Source organism: Mustela nigripes, chromosome 5 (assembly GCF_022355385.1).
Source record: "Mustela nigripes isolate SB6536 chromosome 5, MUSNIG.SB6536, whole genome shotgun sequence".
Lineage (NCBI taxonomy): Eukaryota > Metazoa > Chordata > Mammalia > Carnivora > Mustelidae > Mustela > Mustela nigripes.
Window position 1 is genome coordinate 94,708,209 of NC_081561.1, and position 19,642 is coordinate 94,727,850.

General features: G+C 33.4%; 1 protein-coding gene across 5 annotated transcripts in view; it reads left to right on the plus strand.

The window, feature by feature from the left end:
• STXBP5 (syntaxin binding protein 5) overlaps window positions 1-19,642 on the plus strand; it is a 182,573-nt gene that overhangs the window by 97,123 nt on the left and 65,808 nt on the right. For all 5 annotated transcript variants that reach the window (XM_059400904.1, XM_059400906.1, XM_059400907.1 and 2 more), the window contains exons 10-16: window positions 9,243-9,397; window positions 10,537-10,609; window positions 13,933-14,080; window positions 14,294-14,361; window positions 14,636-14,676; window positions 15,725-15,945; window positions 16,447-16,625. In XM_059400904.1, coding sequence (XP_059256887.1) covers window positions 9,243-9,397; window positions 10,537-10,609; window positions 13,933-14,080; window positions 14,294-14,361; window positions 14,636-14,676; window positions 15,725-15,945; window positions 16,447-16,625 — 885 coding nt within the window. The remainder of the gene's footprint in view (window positions 1-9,242; window positions 9,398-10,536; window positions 10,610-13,932; window positions 14,081-14,293; window positions 14,362-14,635; window positions 14,677-15,724; window positions 15,946-16,446; window positions 16,626-19,642) is intronic.

The window sequence follows — 19,642 nt, forward strand, 5'->3', positions numbered from 1 at the left end:
TGGTTAGGTTATGTCTACCAAATTCTGAACTTTTATCTCATTGACTTACCATGTTGATAGCTTAAGTTTATTTTGCTTTCCAGTTTAATGTCAGCACCAGAATGGATGCTTTGCCCTGGAAAGCACAGGTAGAGAAGAGCTGTGTTGCCATAGACATGACAACTTCATTTTAATAGCTTTTGTTATTACTGTCAGCCTTTGATGGTTACAAGAGAATATTATAATTCTTCTAAATTTATTAAGATTCATGACATTTTCAGTTTATAGGGGCACTTAAGCTTCTGCCTTCAAGTTTAGGAAGATGTTCTAAGAATTTTTTTTTTCTTAAGTGAGGACTGTAGAATTCATGGAGTCTTTTTCTTTCTTATCTCCAAGTTGAGTCTTGCCAGCCACTCATTTACATGAATTTCACATGTTAGAGGACATGCTATTTAGCACGTTATTGCTATGTAACCCCTAAGTTCTTATAGTTTGACTGGTAATGAGAAATCATAAAGGCTTCAGTGAATCTTCATCATTGTATTAATGGTCAAAAGACCATAATTTAGAGAAGAATGCCATTTTATTTCTTTGTATGGTACTAATAGAGTCCCTGTTAATAAACTTAAGCTTACTTATTATTACCTTTATTATAATACCCTTTTATATTATTATATCATCTCTTAATAATTACAACCAATTGTTTTAACTTGTATTAAATGAAAGCCTGTCATGATTGTCAATTTTCTTTTGTGTGGGCTTAATTTTTATGTGTATACTATCAGTCCCTAAACTGGTCTCAGGACCCTTTACACTCAGTTATTGAGAACCCCAAACATCTTCTACTTTATATGGGTTTTAACTATTGATATTTACCCTACTAGAAATAAAGTTTAGAATTTAAAAAATACTTATTAATTCATTGAAAAATAATAACCCCTGGATGCCTGGGTGGCTCAGTGGGTTAAAGCCTCTGCCTTTGGCTCAGGTCAGGATCTCAGGGTCCTGGGATTGAGTCCCGCATCAGGCTCTCTGCACAGCAGGGAGCCTGTTTCCTCCTTTCTCTCTGCCTGCCTCTCTGCCTACTTGTGATCTCCCTCTGTCAAATAACTAAATAAAATCTTAAAAAAAAACCTAAAAACAAAATCTAACTAAAAACATCTTTATTAAAAAAAAAAAAAACCCTAGCATGTTAAGATAAGTAAAACATTTTAAAATAACTCCTTCTAAAAATGTACTAGAATTGTTTATTTTGGAAATTTCTTTCAAGTGTAGTGTAATAGATTACAGCTAAAATCTCAGATCTGCTTCTACAGTCGGTCTTTTGTAATGTTCTTCTAATTGAGGCATACAAAGAAAATTCAGGTTTACAGAGGTATGTAGTTTGACTTTTAAAAGCCATCAAAAGAAATGAAATCTTGCCATTTGCAACAACATGGTTGGAACTAGAGCGTTTCATGCTTAGCGAAATAAGTCAAGCAGAGAAAGACAACTATCATATGATCTCCCTGATATGAGGAAGTGGTGATGCAACATGGAGGCTTAAGTGGGTAGAAGAAGAATCAATGAAACAAGATGGGATTGGGAGGGAGACAAACCATAAGTGACTCTTAATCTCACAAAACAAACTGAGGATTGCTGGGGGGAGGGTTTTGGGAGAAGGGGGTTGGATTATGGACATTGGGGAGGGTATGTGATTTGGTGAGTGCTATGAAGTGTGTAAACCTGGTGATTCACAGACCTGTACCCCTGGGGATAAAAATATATGTTTATAAAAAATAAAAAATTAAAAAAAAATAAAATAATGGTAAATATTCTTTGCCACTACACCCAAACTTGACAAGTAGTAGATTCTTAAACATTGGTTGTAGTGGGAGATCTGAATTGCTTATTGGTAAATTTTTTTACTCTCTCCCATGAGAATTCTTTGGTCTTTCAGCACTTGAAGTGACTCTTTCACTCTTGCATGCTTTTGTAACATCATGGCACTGATAAATAGGAAAATACTGTTTGACTCTTTCATATCTTCTAGTATTGAGGCATTTCATTATATATCTTTAAATTGCTGAAATCACCACTGATCTCTTGAGGAAAATCTTGAAGTATTGGGAAACTGTGAAATTCATGGCAGATAGAAGTTCCCAAACTCTTGATTTTTACTTGAAAGCCCAGACTTTATCATCGTAAATAATGCCAGTTGCTTTTCCTAATATAAGATTAACTTCATTCATTTTTGGGAAGATGACTGTCAATTACCCAAACCTAAATTATAGTTTGTTAGTCATCCTGTAAGCAAAAATAATAGATAGTTTAGCTTACAACTCTGACAACTGTACAAGTGCTTTTCTGGAAATAACTGTCCAATTCAGTGTATAGAAGTGCTTTGTGTATATTTTTATTTCCCTAACACAACATTAGAAAGACATATTAAGGATCAGTATTTAAAATTAGTCATTTTACTACTTCACCAAAGACCTTTGGAAGTGGAAGGGGAAAAATCCTTTTAAGGTAAAGCAATGAGGAATAAAATGAGTAGACTAGGTTGGTGCCATTGCTTTGGTTCATGCTGAGATACCAGGAGTTGAATCCACCTACTATTACTTTTGTGCCATCAGTGCAAATATCACACAGTGAAAAGGCCAATAGTGTCTTAATACCATGATGAAGTAGTTTTACCCTCGACCTTTTGAAAAGGATCCTGGAAACCCTTAGGGATTCACAGACCACATTCTCAGTATCACTCTTGTATACTTCATGGCAATTTATAGAAGTGTTTGGAGATTCCACATTTTTGATAACTAAAAAGATATGTATTAAGTCTCATTACTATAACTTTTCATGAAAATTATATCAATAAAATAAACATAACAATATTAAAATCTTAATTTTATGTAAATACTGCAATATACAAATCTACTAAATCTATACCATTGTTAAATTGCTCATTTAGACAAAAACTTGTCTAAATCATGTTCCTTTATTTTTTCCCCCCAAACTTCTATCTTTTTATCTATATTAGCAAAGGAGAGTATTAGGGTTAGTCACTAGTGAAACATAGCTTCGAGGTGGCTACTCTGGTTCTCAGAGAGTCCTCTTAAAATTGGCAGAGGTACAGATATGAACTAGAAGGACACTGGAATATTATCATCATGGTGCCAGTAAAGTAATTGTCACTTCCTGAGAATGCATTTTGTACTGGGCATTGTAATAAGCCATGTATATGCAATGTGATTTTATAATAACTCTATGAGGTATATCAGAAGAGAAAACTGAGGCTCAGATAATTAAAATAAGTTGTTCAATCCTCATAGGTACAAAGTAATAGAGCTAGGATCTGAACATAGATGTCTTCTTCCAAAACTTGGGTTATGACCTATTGTGCTTCTCTGCATTCAGTTCCTTATCATAATGGTTTATTCTTATGCTACCTTGTTATTTTCACGTTTACTCAAAAAGGTCCCTGGTGAAAACTTGTTATAACTAAGCAGTAGTTCTCTTATCAAATAGTTGTTTTAAAGAATTCCATGGCTTCTGAATTAACTTCAGGGTGTGAGGGAGTTTGGCACCTTGCAGTGAGGTCTTCAGTGACATCCTCACATACCTCCCTGGTCATGATAGAGTAAGTCAAAGGAGTATCCTTAGAAGGCTTAACTTTTTCTTTTCTAGACTAGTGCTACTCCAGGTATGGTGCATGAATGGTTCCAGTCAGCTAACTCTCTGAGACAAAATACAGAAATCAAAAGTAAGAGTATGGAAACTTGAATACCATTTGATATTACCACAACATCTGTGGACACATTTAGTTGTTTTTCTTACAAAAAAAAAAAAAGAGATTTTCAATGAATTAGATTTTTTTAAATAGTTCTTAACCACAGACAGTTTAAAGAAGCATTGTTTGAAACTGTAGCACTCCCATGATTTAAAAAGTGCTTTTAATTCGTCTTCCTATATTTTAGGTTTTCTTTTTTGCTTCTCAGCCCTTAAAAATTCATTTTTTGAAACCCTCGTTTTTGATTATTTCATTTTGATTTGATACTTCAAAAAACTTAGCCTTTAGCTTTTATGTGAAATGTAAGCAATTTGACAACAAATATGAGATCATAGTTGTGTAGATTTTTCTTAAGACTATTCAAATTAGATAATCATAATTTGGAATTGGAATTTGAACTGAGAATCTTAGAAATTTGATGTACGGTCTCATAAAAGTCATATATTCATTCAATAAAAAGCTAAGCACTAGGGGGCACCTTGACAGCTCAGTTGGTCAAGCAGCTGATTCTTGATTTCAGCTCAGGTCATGATCTCAGGTGTTGTGAGATCAAGTCCCGTGTTGGTACTGGGCTTGGAGCCTACTTAAGATTTCCTCCCTTATGCTTCCTCTGCTCCTCACAAACCCCAAATAAAGTTGAGCACTGAGGTTTGAGTAGTAAAGAGAAGATATTTGTTAGCTTTCAAGAGCCAAGGTGTAATTCTGTTCGCCAAATTTATAGTTAAGTGTTTCCTTTGAAATAGAAGGGCACATCTGCATTTGATGAAAGTTGGAGAATTTAATAAAGTTAGTAATGTAAATTAAGGACATAAGAGAGAATTTGGAGCTTAAATTCCAATTTAAAAAATACATAGAAGTAGTGAATAATACAGGTGGCAGTACTATTTATGCAGAAAGAGTATCAGAACAGCACAACAGTTACATTTCAAACTACTTTAGGCAGTATTTATTACCAAATTTGGCCAAATATTACCAAATCCTACAGCATTTCTGATTGTAAGTCCTAGTATTAGTGACCATCTGAGTGATAGGTTTAGTGGTATTTAAATATGTATTTGTTAAACACTTTTTGGCATCCTTAGCTAGGGCCTGGGGATGCAGAGGTAATTTTACTCTCTGTTTCCTAAAGGATCTCACAATACAAAGGGAAACTAGATAAACATAATGATATTTGTTTTGGTAAATGCTGAGAAGAAGTAGGCACAGGATTCTAGGAATACAGAAAGGGAACCAAGCACAATCAGGGTGGATGGATCAGGGAAGGTTTTTCTGAGGAGATAGTAATTGGACTGAGTTTTAGAATGCTAAAGTCAAACAGAAAATGAGGGGAAGTGTATCTCAGGCAATAAACAATGTGTGCAAATGCTATTATAATAATTTCAGCTGCAGGTTATTAGGGCCAGAGCTAAAGTTACCTTGGGGCTGATATGGAGGAGACAGGTTCTTAAGATCCTAATACAGGGAACAGGATGCACTTTATAAGATTTGGAGTTGTGTCATCTCTTACCACATATTGCTTTATGCACTGTGAGTAGCCCCATTGGCCATTTAATTCCTCAGATGTACCAAACTCTTTCCTGACTTGGGGTCTTTGCCATTATTCCTGTTACCTAAAATGTGCAACCCTTTTCTCCCAACACCAAGCTCTTTGACTGGCTCCTCTTCATTCCGGCCAGCTCATCTGTCATTACTTCAGGGATCTTTTCTGATCACTCTTACAGTAACTGCTCTGTGTCCTCCCTCACAGTCAGCCTACCATTCCACATTGTTTTATTCTCTTTGTAACACTTGTCCTAATGTGCTTGTTCATGTACACTAGACATGAGTGCACTGTTTTATTCTCAGGAATATAGGTGCTCAAAATAAATTTGAATGAATGGGTAATGTTGTAGAACTGAGCTGAGCAAATTGGTTTTAAAAATGGCTTTTTGGGTAGAAGTACTTCCTTTAACTGAAGAGTGCTTCATATGAAACACAACTTGAGCCAAACCACATATTAAGGCCAGTCTGGGGAGGTTAGAAGACAAAGGAATTAACTAAAAGTGTCCAGCCTCTTAAAAATTTCAATCAGATTATGAAAGGTCCAGGGGCATCTGGGTGGCTCAGTCCCAGTTAAACTTCTGACTCTTCATTTCAACTCAGGTCATGATCCCAGGGTGATGAGATCTAACCCCATGTCAGGCTCCACGCCCCACATGGAACCTGCTTAAGATTCTCTTTTCCTCTCCCTCTGCCTACCCCTGCCTGAGCACATGCATGGCACTTGGTCTCATAAATGAATGAATGAATGAGTGAATGATTAAATGATTAAATAAATTATTAAAATGTCCAGACACCCTTCTAATGCAGATATCTTCACAAAATGACAGTCTTGAGGAACATCCAGTATCATTAAGAGAAATTCTACTGAAATTTGATGTTAAGTTACGGGATAAAAATTATCTTTTCTCCAGGTCTTACTGTAACATCAAAAAAACTAACATTGTGTTTAAAAACAGATTCTCCACCTCCATAATTCATATGCTACCTAGAAATAATCTAGATTTCTAGAGTTTTTTATATAATTCTAAATGCCAACAAAACAGTTTATGTAATTTTCAATATCTAGTATTAAAATACTTATCATTGCATTTATGACTACTTATTGTAAAGTATTCATCTCATTAATATTTACCCTTCAAAGTTTGGTTCTTTATAAAGAAAAAATATAATCTCTTGGGTGTTCATAAGTCAGGTGATTCCTGCCTGGCAAACTTAGATTATTTTTTTAAAAAAACAACACATAAGATATAAGGGAAAAAAATGTATTTAAATGTATACATATATGTATGCATATATATATATACACACACACACATGCATTTATTGCTAGATTTGGGGAACTTTTATTATGAAAAAGAATATTAACTTGGTATCTCTTTGAAACTGCTTCTTACTCATATTTTTTTATTCTTATATTTTTATCCCTATTTTTTTCATCATATTTTTTTTCTTTCCTAAGTTTAGAAAAGAAGAGTAGGCAACTTACAAGCCCACTGAATACACACTTAGTTGCCTTTTGAGGATAAACCTACCTAAATGCCATGATGTTATTAAATACCATTATTAACAATTTATCTAATAAACTGGTGACTTACCTGGCAAACCTACCTGATATTTCCATGGGAATTTTATTCTATTATGTAGCTCAGCATCTCCCTGTTTCTGGTTTTTATATTAACAATGCTGCTTTTTTTTTTTTTTAAGTTGGCTATATGTAAAAGCGTTTATCAGACTATTTTTGAAATATTACTTATAAAATACATGACCCGGGCCTCCAATCTGTAAAAGATGAAGTCAGAGTCTTCATCCTTATTTCTAGTATTTTATATTCAAATTTCAAAGTATGCAAGAGAGGAAGTGTATCCTATTTATTCATTATATGTGGAGCAAAAGGAAAGAAAATTAAATATGCTTTCCTAACTATAGTCATAATAATAACACTATGCAAAGTGATTGAAACAATGTATTGGTATAGTTCTATTTGGGAATTTAACCTTGATTACTGTCACTTAGGTGGAAAATAATATTAACAAAATCATTTTAGTGGTGAAAAATCTAAATGATAGTGTAAACTAAAGAGTGGTTAGTGTAACATACATATCTGTTAATTCCATTCATATTCATTTATGTATTCATTGTACTAATTGACCAAGTTTTGGATACAGCAAGGAACAAAATGAACAAATCTCCTTGCCCTCATGGAGCTTACAATTTAATGAGAAAAACAATGAACAAAATAAGTTTTAATGATAAATTCTATGAAAAAAACTAAAACAAGGATATATGAAAGTATAGTTTTAAATAAAATACTATACACACATACACATATCCCATTATATATATTAAAATAGGTAAAATGTTTCAGTATTAAAAAACAATTGAGTTATTTGACCTAATATTTGTATTTCCTTATAAATAACACATTTGTACTACTACTCTAAGTAAATTTTAGTGGAGTTTATTTATTCTAGAGTTTATTTTAGGTAAAAATAAACAATTTAGAAATGTTAATGTTTCCACATACCAAAAGAAGGGGAACTTTCATAATGGATAATAATGGTAATTTGACGATAGTAGTAATAATAAATAAATCTTACCAAAAATATGCTATGTGCTGCACATTGATGCCAGTGCTTTGTGTATATTAATTCAGTAATTGTCAAGGGTATATAGATACCACTCGGTCTCTATAGAGAGGTTAAGCAGCTTTGCAGTATCACGCAGAAAGGAAAACCAGAGCTGAGATTTAATTTAACTTTAGACAGCTTAGTTCCAGAACAAGCACTTTTTTTTTTAAGTAACAAAATATTGCTTTCATCTAATTTTCTTATTATTCACAGCGATATAACAATGGACAAACAAGCTTCAAGTTAAATATAAGAGCTAGCATTTTTTAAAAAATAATAAGTAATTAAGAACTAGCATTTTTAACAATTCCGTATTATTACATACTGCTTATACCAGATGTGAAGAGGGGGTAGGTGAATCTACTGAACTTAGAATAAATATTCAGAAAGTACCTAAAATATCATGAGGAGATTTAAGAAAATCTTATATCAAACTTTTAAAATCATCTGTTTGATGTACCATAAACAGCTTCCCACCCAACAAATGATGAGACACAGCAGATCAAAGCTAATTCCTTAGAATCAATGAACTCTTACCAAACATTTAGAAAAGGATTACTAATCTAATGAAAATATAGACAAAAAGCATGAATAATCAAGACAAAGATAAATACAGGCCAAAACATATGAAAAGATATTTTTCCTTTTGTATACTTAAGGATACACTTTTAAAAAGTGAATCTAGATAAATCATTAAGTAATGGCTAATAGGGAGACAGTTGTAGAGTAATCAGTAGTGGCAGGCTGGCAGCTAGTGGATGTACATGGGAGCTGTGGTTGGATAGCATACCAGCCAAAATTCCAGAAGTCCTCTAGAAAATGATTTTGAATAACTGTTTTCTCAAGGGTGATTTATAGCTAGTACATTCCTGCTACATCAATGAGAAGTTAATTTGTTACATACAGTGGATGCCTCAGGCCATAAATGCTCTCTTAGATCTGTTGAGAAAGCCTGGTTATTAGGTTTGGAAATAAAGGCTGTATATTCAGGAGTCTTGACTAGTAGAAACACAGAGATAATTTTTTGACAGTTGTATAAAGAGGATTAAAGAAAAAAATTTTAGGGACCAAGGTGAGGTATGAGAGTCAAATGTGGTCAATGTTCATTCTTACTGTAGGTTAATTTTCATGAATTCATGGGAAAAAAAAAATATATATATATGGGTCTTACCTAATGCCATTTAAAAAATCCACGAGTATTCAATTAAATCATGCATTAAGATGTTAGAATTTATTATTTTACTAATTAAAACGTTTACAATACAGCAAGAAAATATAGTGTCCACTATGTTATTTATAATCCTGCCTATGTATTTTATTTTCAGGGAACCTTTTATTATTTTATCAGGAGGTTTGTCCTATGATACTGTAGGAAGAAGACCCTGCTTAACAGTTATGCATGGGAAGAGTACTGCTGTGCTGGAAATGGACTATTCAATTGTTGATTTTCTAACGCTGTGTGAAACACCATACCCAAATGGTAATAAGCTTTGCATCTTTAAAACTCATTCTCTATAGATATCTGCTATTCAGAACAAAGACCTGTAGTTTCCTTGTCTTAGTATGCTGTAATTCTTCTGGGAGAGAGATGCTGTCTTCCTAACTTTGCAAGTTTTATCTCAAAAGTTAATTTTGCTTAATAAGCTTTATCTGGTTAGTATGAGATAGTAGCCTTTAGTGCCACTTAAGGGCAAACAAAACTGTGGACATTAAGAAACATTTTAGAATTCTATAGAACACTAGTATATTAATCAGGGTTCTCCAGAGAAACAAAACCAATAGGGAAGAGAGACAGAGAAAGAGAATGAATTTATTTTAAGGAACTGGTTCATGCAATTGTGGAGGCTAATAAGTCAAATTCATTGAGCAAGATGGCAGGCTGAACATTCAGAGAAGAGCTGTCTTGAGGCAGAATTGCTTCTTTTTTAGAACCTGTCTTTGCTCTTCAGGCCTTTAGCTGATTGAAGCCCACCCACATTATATCTGATAATCTGCTTTACTCAGAGTCTACTGTTTTAAATGTTAATCACATCTAAAGAAAACCTTCACAGCAACATTTGGATTTGTGTTTCACTGAACAGCTGGACACCAAAGCAAAGACAAGCTGACATAAAATTAGCTATCACAACTAACATATATTCTTTCAAGAGGAATTTAAATCTGGATCCGTTTTACTTCATTTGAAGCCAATTGAAATGTAAAGCTGTAATGTATTTTATAGTTAAACAGGTACATATAAAATATCTAAGAAATTATAGTAGTATAGTAGTACTTGAGTTCCTATGAGATCCAATAGTAAGAATTGTTCTTACAGTTGTTGTGATTTAGATTTTGGGTTTGTTGCCCATGGCCCACCTTGGATTTTGCAATACCATAGAAGTTACTGTGAACTTTTTGCCTTATTCATCTTTACAAAACTGAGATAATTTTGTCTGAGTTATTGTATAGATCTGTCTCATTTAAAACAAATTGTCTTAAATTACATGTAGTACAAGATCAGAATGTTACATACTTGAGAGAATGGAACAAAATAATAATAAAAAAAAGCAATGTTTATGATCTAATTCCCTATCTTCTTGCATATTTAAAACTATTTAAAACATTGTTTTTCTGTTTTAGATTTTCAGGAACCATATGCTGTAGTAGTTCTTCTGGAAAAGGATTTAGTACTTATAGACCTGGCACAAAATGGGTAAGAAATAAAATTTGGTGAGAGTTTATTTTAGTATGTGGCGAAAGAGAATCTTTTTAGCATAGGGTTGGCTATTTCTTTTGTTTGAAAATACTTTATTTATATCCATAATCTTGACCTCTTTTTACAGATCCAGACACACATTTCTAATTACCTGCCAGACTTACCAGATCCAGTATGTTGCTTATACAGAGTTTCCATTTTTTTAAGCCAAAATTTGTTGAATTTCTGAAATTTAATATGATTCAACTTAATACCTGGACACCGTGCAGACAGACAAAATAAGTCCAGAATTGATGCCATTACAGTTTACCTCCAGAAAAGCTCTGGGCTCTCCCCACCCCAGTGCACTCTCTGGCACTGTCACGAATCTCGTTGTCAGAGTAATTTTACACATAGCACCAAGCTTGTCACTGTCCTCCTCTTTTAAGAGTCTCATAATTGGCTAATGGAGCCAACTGGCACCCTGTTATTCTCCTCTTTAAACCACTGTGGTTGGTTGTTACTGTTTTTGATCTGAGAGCACCACCTTGGCTTGCTACTCTACAGAGTAGAAACTTAGGATACCTTTCCAGCCTGATTTCTCACTGTCTTCCTACTTATTCCCTAGAAAAACTGAACTATGATCAAACTTCAGTGCTTTTTCTTATATGGCTCCCAAGAGCTGCAGACTTCACTTGCTTCACTGATGTCAAAACCCCATAAATCTTTCAAAGTCATCTCTCATCTCCTCTTTAAATGTTTCCCCCTCTCTCTTAAAAAAAAAAAATTTTATATATATATATATATATATATAACTGATCTGTAAATCACCACCATAGCTCCTTGGCAACTTTTTGTGGTATTTGCCATATGCTGCTTTTTCTAAAATAGATGATAGTATGTTTACTTACAACATCTTTGAATTAAAGTACATTGCAAATAAATAATATTTGTATCTCCTGGAGATAATCATTAAATATTTAATTGACTTTACCCATTCATATTCAGTGTTTCTCAGTTAGGGACAATTTTACTATTTTTCCCCTCTCCCCCCAGATACTTAACGGCTGTGTGAACATCTTTTATAGAAGCTGCTGGCATCTAGTGGTAGAGGACAGGGATGCTGCTAAACATCCACAGTGCACAGGAGAGTCCCTCATAATAAAGAATTTTCTGATCCAAAATGTGAATAGCACCAGGTTTAGGAAACCCTGAAGTATAAGTGAACAGTATTATTTATCTTATTTTAAGGCATTCCTAGATTTACATCAACTTATGTGCTACCTGTAATTATCGGTTGGATATTTTTATCCTTTTTAAGAATTAGATAGATAATATATATAGATTATATATATATACATACACATCTATTTATATATAGATGTGTGTGTGTGTGTGTGTGTGTGTGTGTGTGTGTATCTATATCTCCACCATAATGGAGGAATTTAAAAATATCATTTCTAAATCGTAATCCTAAGGACACCCAGGTGGCTCAGTCTGTTAAGTATCTGCCTTTAGCTAAGGTCATGATCTTGGGGTCCTGGGATCAAGCCCCACATCGGACTCCCTGCTTAGCAGGGAATCTGCTTTTCCCCCTCTCTCAAGTAGCATCTAAAAATTACATTGATAATAAAAAAATTGATAGCCCTAGAATGACTTATTCTTTTTTAAAAAAAGATTTACTTACTTATTTTAGAGAGAGACAGTGCAAAGGTAGAGGGCGGGGAGTGTGCTGAGAGAGAGGGAGAGACAGCCCTAAGCCCACTGCATGCTGAGGGTAGAGCCCAATGCAAGACTGGATCCCATGACCCTGAGCTCATGACCTGAACCAAAACCAGGAGTTGGATGTTTAACTGACTGTGCCACCTAGGTGCCCCTAGAATAACTTCCTCTTAATAGATTTTATTTTTTTCCCTTAGCTAAGTTTTAAAATCGTATGTGAAACTTTTATGTGTCATCTGTACCAAAAAATATTTAAATTAAAATACTGGGCAAATAACCTGTGGCTAGGCATTTTGAATAAAAATAGCAAATGGATCAGTTAAACATATAATAATAGTAAGATTATTGAGCTTAAGTGTTATAAAATGTGTTTTGTTTTTGTTTTTGTTTTTTTTTTAAGATTTTATTTATTTATTTGACAGACAGAGATCACAAGTAGACAGAGAGGCAGGCAGAGAGAGAGGAGGAAGCAGGCTCCCCGCTGAGCAGAGAGCCTTATGCGGGGCTCGATCCCAGAACCCTGGGATCATGACCTGAGACAAAGGCAGAGGCTTTAACCCACTGAGCCACCCAGGCGCCCCATAAAATGTGTTTTTAAAGAGAAAAGAGTTACCTGCCATTTTTTAATTCATGTTTTTGTTTGAGGTTTTTTTCTGTGTTTTTATGTGTGGTTGAGGAATGAGTAATGACAGTTCGGTTCATTTTGAAATCTAGAAAGGAATTTTCTGAAATTATTCTTTAATTTTTAAATTATTACCAGTAGTAGACTGATAATACATCTAATTTTTGCAGATGAGCCACTCTGAATTTTTTAGACTTTATAGCCATATTCTGGTTTTCGTGATATTTTTAAGTAGCCATTCTCAAGGAATTCAAACCAGAAGAGAAATATCATTGTGGATTTAGTTAGGATTTTACTTTAATTTTGAAATTTGGAAAGCATTTTTTTGCTTTATTTAATGGAATAACCTCATATCTAGAAAACCTTTAAGGTAGAATTTTATTTAGATTATCATTGAAATAAGAGTATCTCTAGATTAAATATTATTGTATTCTATTGATTGGAAAAAAAAGAACTGAAAATTTGTATTAGCTCTGTTAATATAAAGGTGAGGCATTTGTTGATTGAAAGCCTTACACCTTAATGGTTAGGAGCACTGTTTAAATTCTGCTTCTCCTTGCTAGATGGCATGCCTTTGGGACATTACTCTTAAGTGTTTGTTCTTCAGTAAAATGTCCACATCATAAGTTTGGTGCAGGAAGTAAATAAGGTATATGTATGTATGAAGCACTCAGTCCAGTGTGTGCCACATGGTACATTATTCTAACTGAGCAACGTGCATTATAAAAGATGCCTTTTTTTTTTAACATGTATGCATGAAGTAAATCTATTAATCTCTATGGTAAAATGTATGTAATTTCTAAAAATACAGAAAAGAACATTGTATCCCAAAACTTATAAGTTCATAAAATCTGTTATATAGACCTTCAGAGGATGTTATCTTTAAATCAAAGTTAAAAAATGGTTTTCATTCCAAAGCTGTAAATATTTTTAAAAGTTTTTGTTGTTATAGTAATTTCATTAAATTAATAAATATTTTTCTTTCCTGTTGTTAAAGATACCCTATATTTGAAAATCCCTACCCTTTGACTATACATGAATCCCCTGTTACATGTTGCGAATACTTTGCTGATTGTCCTGTGGACCTTATTCCTGCACTTTATTCTGTTGGAGCTAGACAGAAGCGGCAAGGTTACAGCAAAAAGGTATTGAACATGAGTTTTAGTATTTAATCTTACATTTCTGCATTTTATATTTATCACCTTGGAGTATTTGATAACATTGATTCCTTTTTTAGAGAAAATAAATAGAAAGTCCTTTTTGGAAGCAAAATACGTTGTTTACTGTTGTCATAGAAATATATATGGGGATGTATGGTATGCTTGGAAGTTGCTTTATACAATAATCTTTTTTTATAGGAATGGCCCATTAATGGAGGTAATTGGGGCTTGGGTGTTCAAAGTTACCCAGAAATAATTATTACAGGGTAAGTAAGTTCCTGTTTTGCCACTAAATCACTAATAGCTAAATATAATTAAGACTATATAGACTTTAATTAATTGGGCAAGTATTGCTTTCCTTTATGCTGTAATGTATTAAGAAATGTTATTGTTTAGAACCTGCCAACTTACCCTGAATTTTACCTTTCTTCATTTGGTTGCTATCTTTTCAAATAACAGTATACTTCAAAGAAAAAAAAGAAATCTGATTTTTTTCCTTTCTTTTTTTCTTCACAATTTTAACTCATTTGCTTTTCATAGGCATGCTGATGGGTCAGTTAAGTTCTGGGATGCTTCTGCAAGTAAGTATTTAGAATATTACTTGTTACATGTTATGCAATCACTGCTTCTATACAATCTGTTTTATAATAATTTTGTGACCAACATTTAATTTAAAATTTAGAAGCTATAAAGTTAATATGTAATTTATCAAGTATATGAGTTTAGAATTTCTGATAGAAGTAAATATTTTTATGGATATTCACTAGTAAATTAAGAAGGATTCTCAACAGAAGTAACAAATCCTTTGTTCAAAATTTCATCAGACTTTCTCTTTTTAACTCAAAAATAAGAGAAGGAATATACGGGCACGTGGGTGGCTCAGTGGTTAAGCATCTGTCTTGTGCTCAGGTCATAATCCTAGGGTCCTGGGCTCGAGCCCTGCATCTGGCTCCCTGCTTGGCAGGAAGTCTGCTACTCCCTTTCCCATTCACCCTGCTTGTGTTCCCTCTCTTGCTGTGTGTCTTTCTGTCAAATAAATAAATAAAATCTTAAAAAAAAAAAAAACGGAATATATTTCAAATCAGTAGAAATTTTATAGAGTAATTTTAATGCCTGATTCCAAGCTAACAGTGATTTGTGCTGTCTTTGCGAAATATATATATGGTGGTTACACAAAATGCTTTGAATTATCACTGTTTGCAAAACATACATAGTAAGCAATGAGAATCCAGTTAACTCAGGATATTTTCTGTTTTATCATGTAGAAATGTGAGATAGTACCTTTAATAGAGAAAATAAGTAGGAAATCATTTTAGAAAGCAAATATGTTCTTTATTTTCATTATATTTATATATTTTGTTTTAAACAAAATCTTTTCATCAGTCATTTTATTCAGGTTACCTAAATTCATCATCATGATGCATTTTTTTCTTAATGAATACAATTTTTTGGTCAATAGGTACTGTAATTGCTTCATCTAAATGTCTAATGGAAATGTAGACCTGGAAAGAAAAATATGGTTCAAATAAATAAAGGCTATTTTCCTTAGTTAGTATGTCTGATTACATATTATTTTATATTTGTCCTATTTGTATTAAAGTATCTAACATATATTATGTTTTCTTTTAGTAACTCTACAAGTATTATATAAACTAAAGACATCTAAAGTATTTGAAAAGTCAAGAAATAAAGATGAGAGGCCAAACACAGACATTGTAGATGAAGATCCGTATGCCATTCAGATCATCTCCTGGTGTCCAGAAAGTAGAATGCTGTGCATAGCTGGAGTTTCCGCTCATGTTATTATTTATAGATTCAGCAAACAAGAAGTGATTACAGAAGTCATTCCAGTAATAATCTCTTAATTATTTTCAGTGTCAGATGTCTGACATTTAAAATTTTTTTTGAATTATTTAGATTATTTGGGATGAGTTTTATCTAGAATTTTAAAGAACACCTAAGTGTTTACACTGCCATCTATCTTTTGTGGAAAATAGTATAGTTTACCCATATCTTTTTAGTGAGCATTTAAATTTAAATCTTTATATTTAGTATATGTTTCATTTAAGGAAAGTTAATATGAATATAAGCATACTCTAATTTGGTATTAACAGGAATGCAGTAAATTCTAAAATCATTTTTAAAAAGCTGAGTCAGAAACATGTTTTTTCTTTGCTAAATCTTTACCTTTAGAAATCTTGTTACATTTTTACCTTTAAAAATGTTGTTCCCACTGAAGCATATATGGGTATGTGTATAAACTGTATGAAATATTCTAATAATTATTCAAAGTAGGCAAACTGTCTTTTTTTTTAACTTTTTTTTTTTTTTTTTTTTTTTTTTAACAACAGATGCTTGAAGTTCGATTGTTATATGAGATAAATGATGTGGAATCCCCAGAGGGAGAACAGGCACCGCCTTTGCCAACACCAGTTGGGGGTTCCACTCCTCAGCCCATTCCTCCTCAGTCTCATCCTTCTACCAGTAGCAGTTCATCTGATGGGCTTCGTGATAATGTCCCTTGTTTAAAGTAAGTTATTAAAAAATACAGATTTTTTGGAAATTATTTTTTAATTTAGATAAATTATAAGCTTCTTACAGTACTAATTTCCTGTGATAGAAACAAAGGACATAAGATCCTTTCTTTCGGTGTTTTGCTATGGTTAATCCAGTTCATTTTTTTGTGGCATCAAGAGAAATATGATTGAATTCCGAGACTTTTATCTTTAAAGTGCTAAGATTTGATCTTTAAACATACTGGTAGAATAGCATGGATCTTTTCTGTATATATAGGTCAATCTTCCAAAATCCATGGATATTTTCTAGTCTGGATTCGTATGGATCAAATGTACATGTAGACTGCTTTCTACCTTCTGAAAATTCTGGTTTTTTGGACTCTAGAGATTCAGTCATTTTGTAATCATTTTCTCTTCCTTCTGAATCTGCTCTACCACAGCAGTGTCATTATTTAAATGCCTTTACTGTAGCATTCCAAATTTGAATACAGTTTGCTTTTTATATAAAAATAAATCGGATATAACTTTCTTTTCCTTTTTTTCTAATTTATGTTATTGAGTTGTTAGATTCTCTAAAGGGTATGAGCCTTAATATGGCAGAGAAATAAAACAGTGAGGAAAGAGTTAAGATCACTGAAAAATTTTATGAAGACTATGATTAACTACATTTACAGGGAAGCCAATTAGGGTAGTGACTAAAAAGTCGATATGGAAAGTGTCAAAGCAATTCAGTACAAAAATTGAAGAACAAAAGCCAGTTTAGTAAATTCAAGCTAGGGAGGCCTGGTGAGAGAGAATTTGCATTTGTTAAAAGAACCAGGCTTTGCCCTGGTTTTGTTTTAGATCTGCTAGAGTCACTTTTCTTGGTGAATAGTCATAAAGGATTGCTATGGAGAAAGTCTGTGTTACTAAAATTGCATTGCACTCACCCCAAAGACATGGCAGATTTTTAAATATCAAAATTGTTTAAAAGTATAGCCTTTTTTTTCTTGAAGATTTTTATTTATTTATTAGAGTGTAGGGGGAGCACAAGTCCCGGGAGGGGAGAGACCATGAAGAGGGAGAAACAGGTCCCTCCTGAGTGGGGAGCCTGATGCAGGGCTTGATCCCAGATCCCAGGACCCCAGGATCAGGAACTTAGCTGAAAGCAGCAGCTTAAAGACTGAACCACCTAAGCACCACAAAAAGTATAGACTTTTAAAAAAATAAGCCTTTATATGTTTATATAAATTCGAGATTTTGTGTTCTGTGTTAGTGTTTCTCAAGCAGGGATGATTTTGCTTCTCTGAATTTATTTACCAGTATCTGGAGACATTATTAGTTGTCCCAACAGTAGGAATAGGGTGCTACTGGTATCTAATACAGAGGGGCCAGAGATGATGCTCAAGTACACACAGCACTGCCCTACAACAAAGAACTTCCTAGGTCAGAATGCCACTGGGGCCAACAATGAGAAACTCTGATCTGATCTAAAAAATGTAAGCACTGAGGTTAAGTAACTACATCCCTCAGAAAGGTCTCAAAGTTTCATTTTGTCCCTCTTATGTACATACATGCACACCCCTCTGTAACAGTTCTGGCACATGTTTAGCTAGAATGAAACTTGGAAATACAGAATTCCACTTTCTCCCCTTTTGTTACTTATTTAGTACTACTTTGCTTTAAACTTAAATTTGTAGAATTTCCATTAATGCTCTTCTGATTTTAATGTTTATTTTTCTCCAACCTTTTGTTAAATTTACATCTCATAAGCCTATGAAGTACTGTTTGTCTTTGACGTTTATTTTGGTGACATATTTTTGGTAGCAAGGTTTTGAGATTTTTGTCTAAAATGGACATATTCACCATTGACTTTTTAATCACAGGCAATTTGAGTTATACCTCATTGTTTTCCTTCTTACTAGTTTTTTGGTAAATGCAGTTATTTATTAACTTCACATTGTTTTAGTCCACAGTCTGAAAAGCCAATTTTTAAATGTCAGAAATATAACCAAATTAATATTAAAGTGACTAGTACTGAGTTTGTTTTCTATACAGAATGCTTTTTCTTTTCTTTTCTTTTTTTTTTTTTTTAAAGATTTTATTTATTTACTTGACAGAGAGAGATCACAAGTAGGCAGAGAGGCAGACAGAGAGAGAGAGGAGGAAGCAGGCTCCCTGCAGAGCAGAGAGCCCGATGCGGGACTCGATCCCAGGACCCTGAGATCATGACCCAAGCCGAAGGCAGCGGCTTAACCCATTGAGCCACCCAGGCGCCCCTTCTTTTCTTTTTTCTTAAGATTTTATTTATTTATTTGACAGACAGAGATCACAAGTAGGCAGAGAGGCAGGCAGAGAGGCAGGCAGAGAGAGGAGGAAGCAGGCTCCCTGCCAAGCAGAGAGCCTGATGTCGGGCTCGATCCCAGGACCCTGAGATCATGACCTGAGCGGAAGGCAGAGGCTTAACCCACTGAGCCACCCAGGCGCCCCTATACAGAATGCTTTTATATGTAGTTATTCCTTTGAAGAAACATTTTAAAAGCAGCTATTTGATTTATTCCTTTTACCAATGAAGTTTTAGATTTTTAAGTATTTTAATTGAGCTTTTGCAGTTTATTTGTCTAAACAGAAACATTTTGAAACTGCTAAGCCTCCAAACGTACATATAAAATGCATTTGTACAGATTATGGAGTTTTTTGTTTGTTTGTTTTAAATTATGGAGCTTTTTATTAATATTCCGCTCCTTGTCTTTAAAAAATAAAACCTTAATTTACATTTACTAAAACATTAAAATAATACATATGTAAACATTGTACACGTAAAACATTATACCAACCCATCCCCCATTTTGCATTTTTAACCTATCCTGTCATTTCTTGATCCAATTTTTAATTTTTTACCAATTGGGAATTTTGTAGCAGGCTTGACTGACTTGTTTTTGCTTAAGAACTGTTTGCTTTAAAACGTAAAAAAACTTGCTTTTAAGAACTCCACGAGTTCTTTCTTAATTAATTTTATTTATTTATTTATTATAAAAAGAAGGAGAGAGCA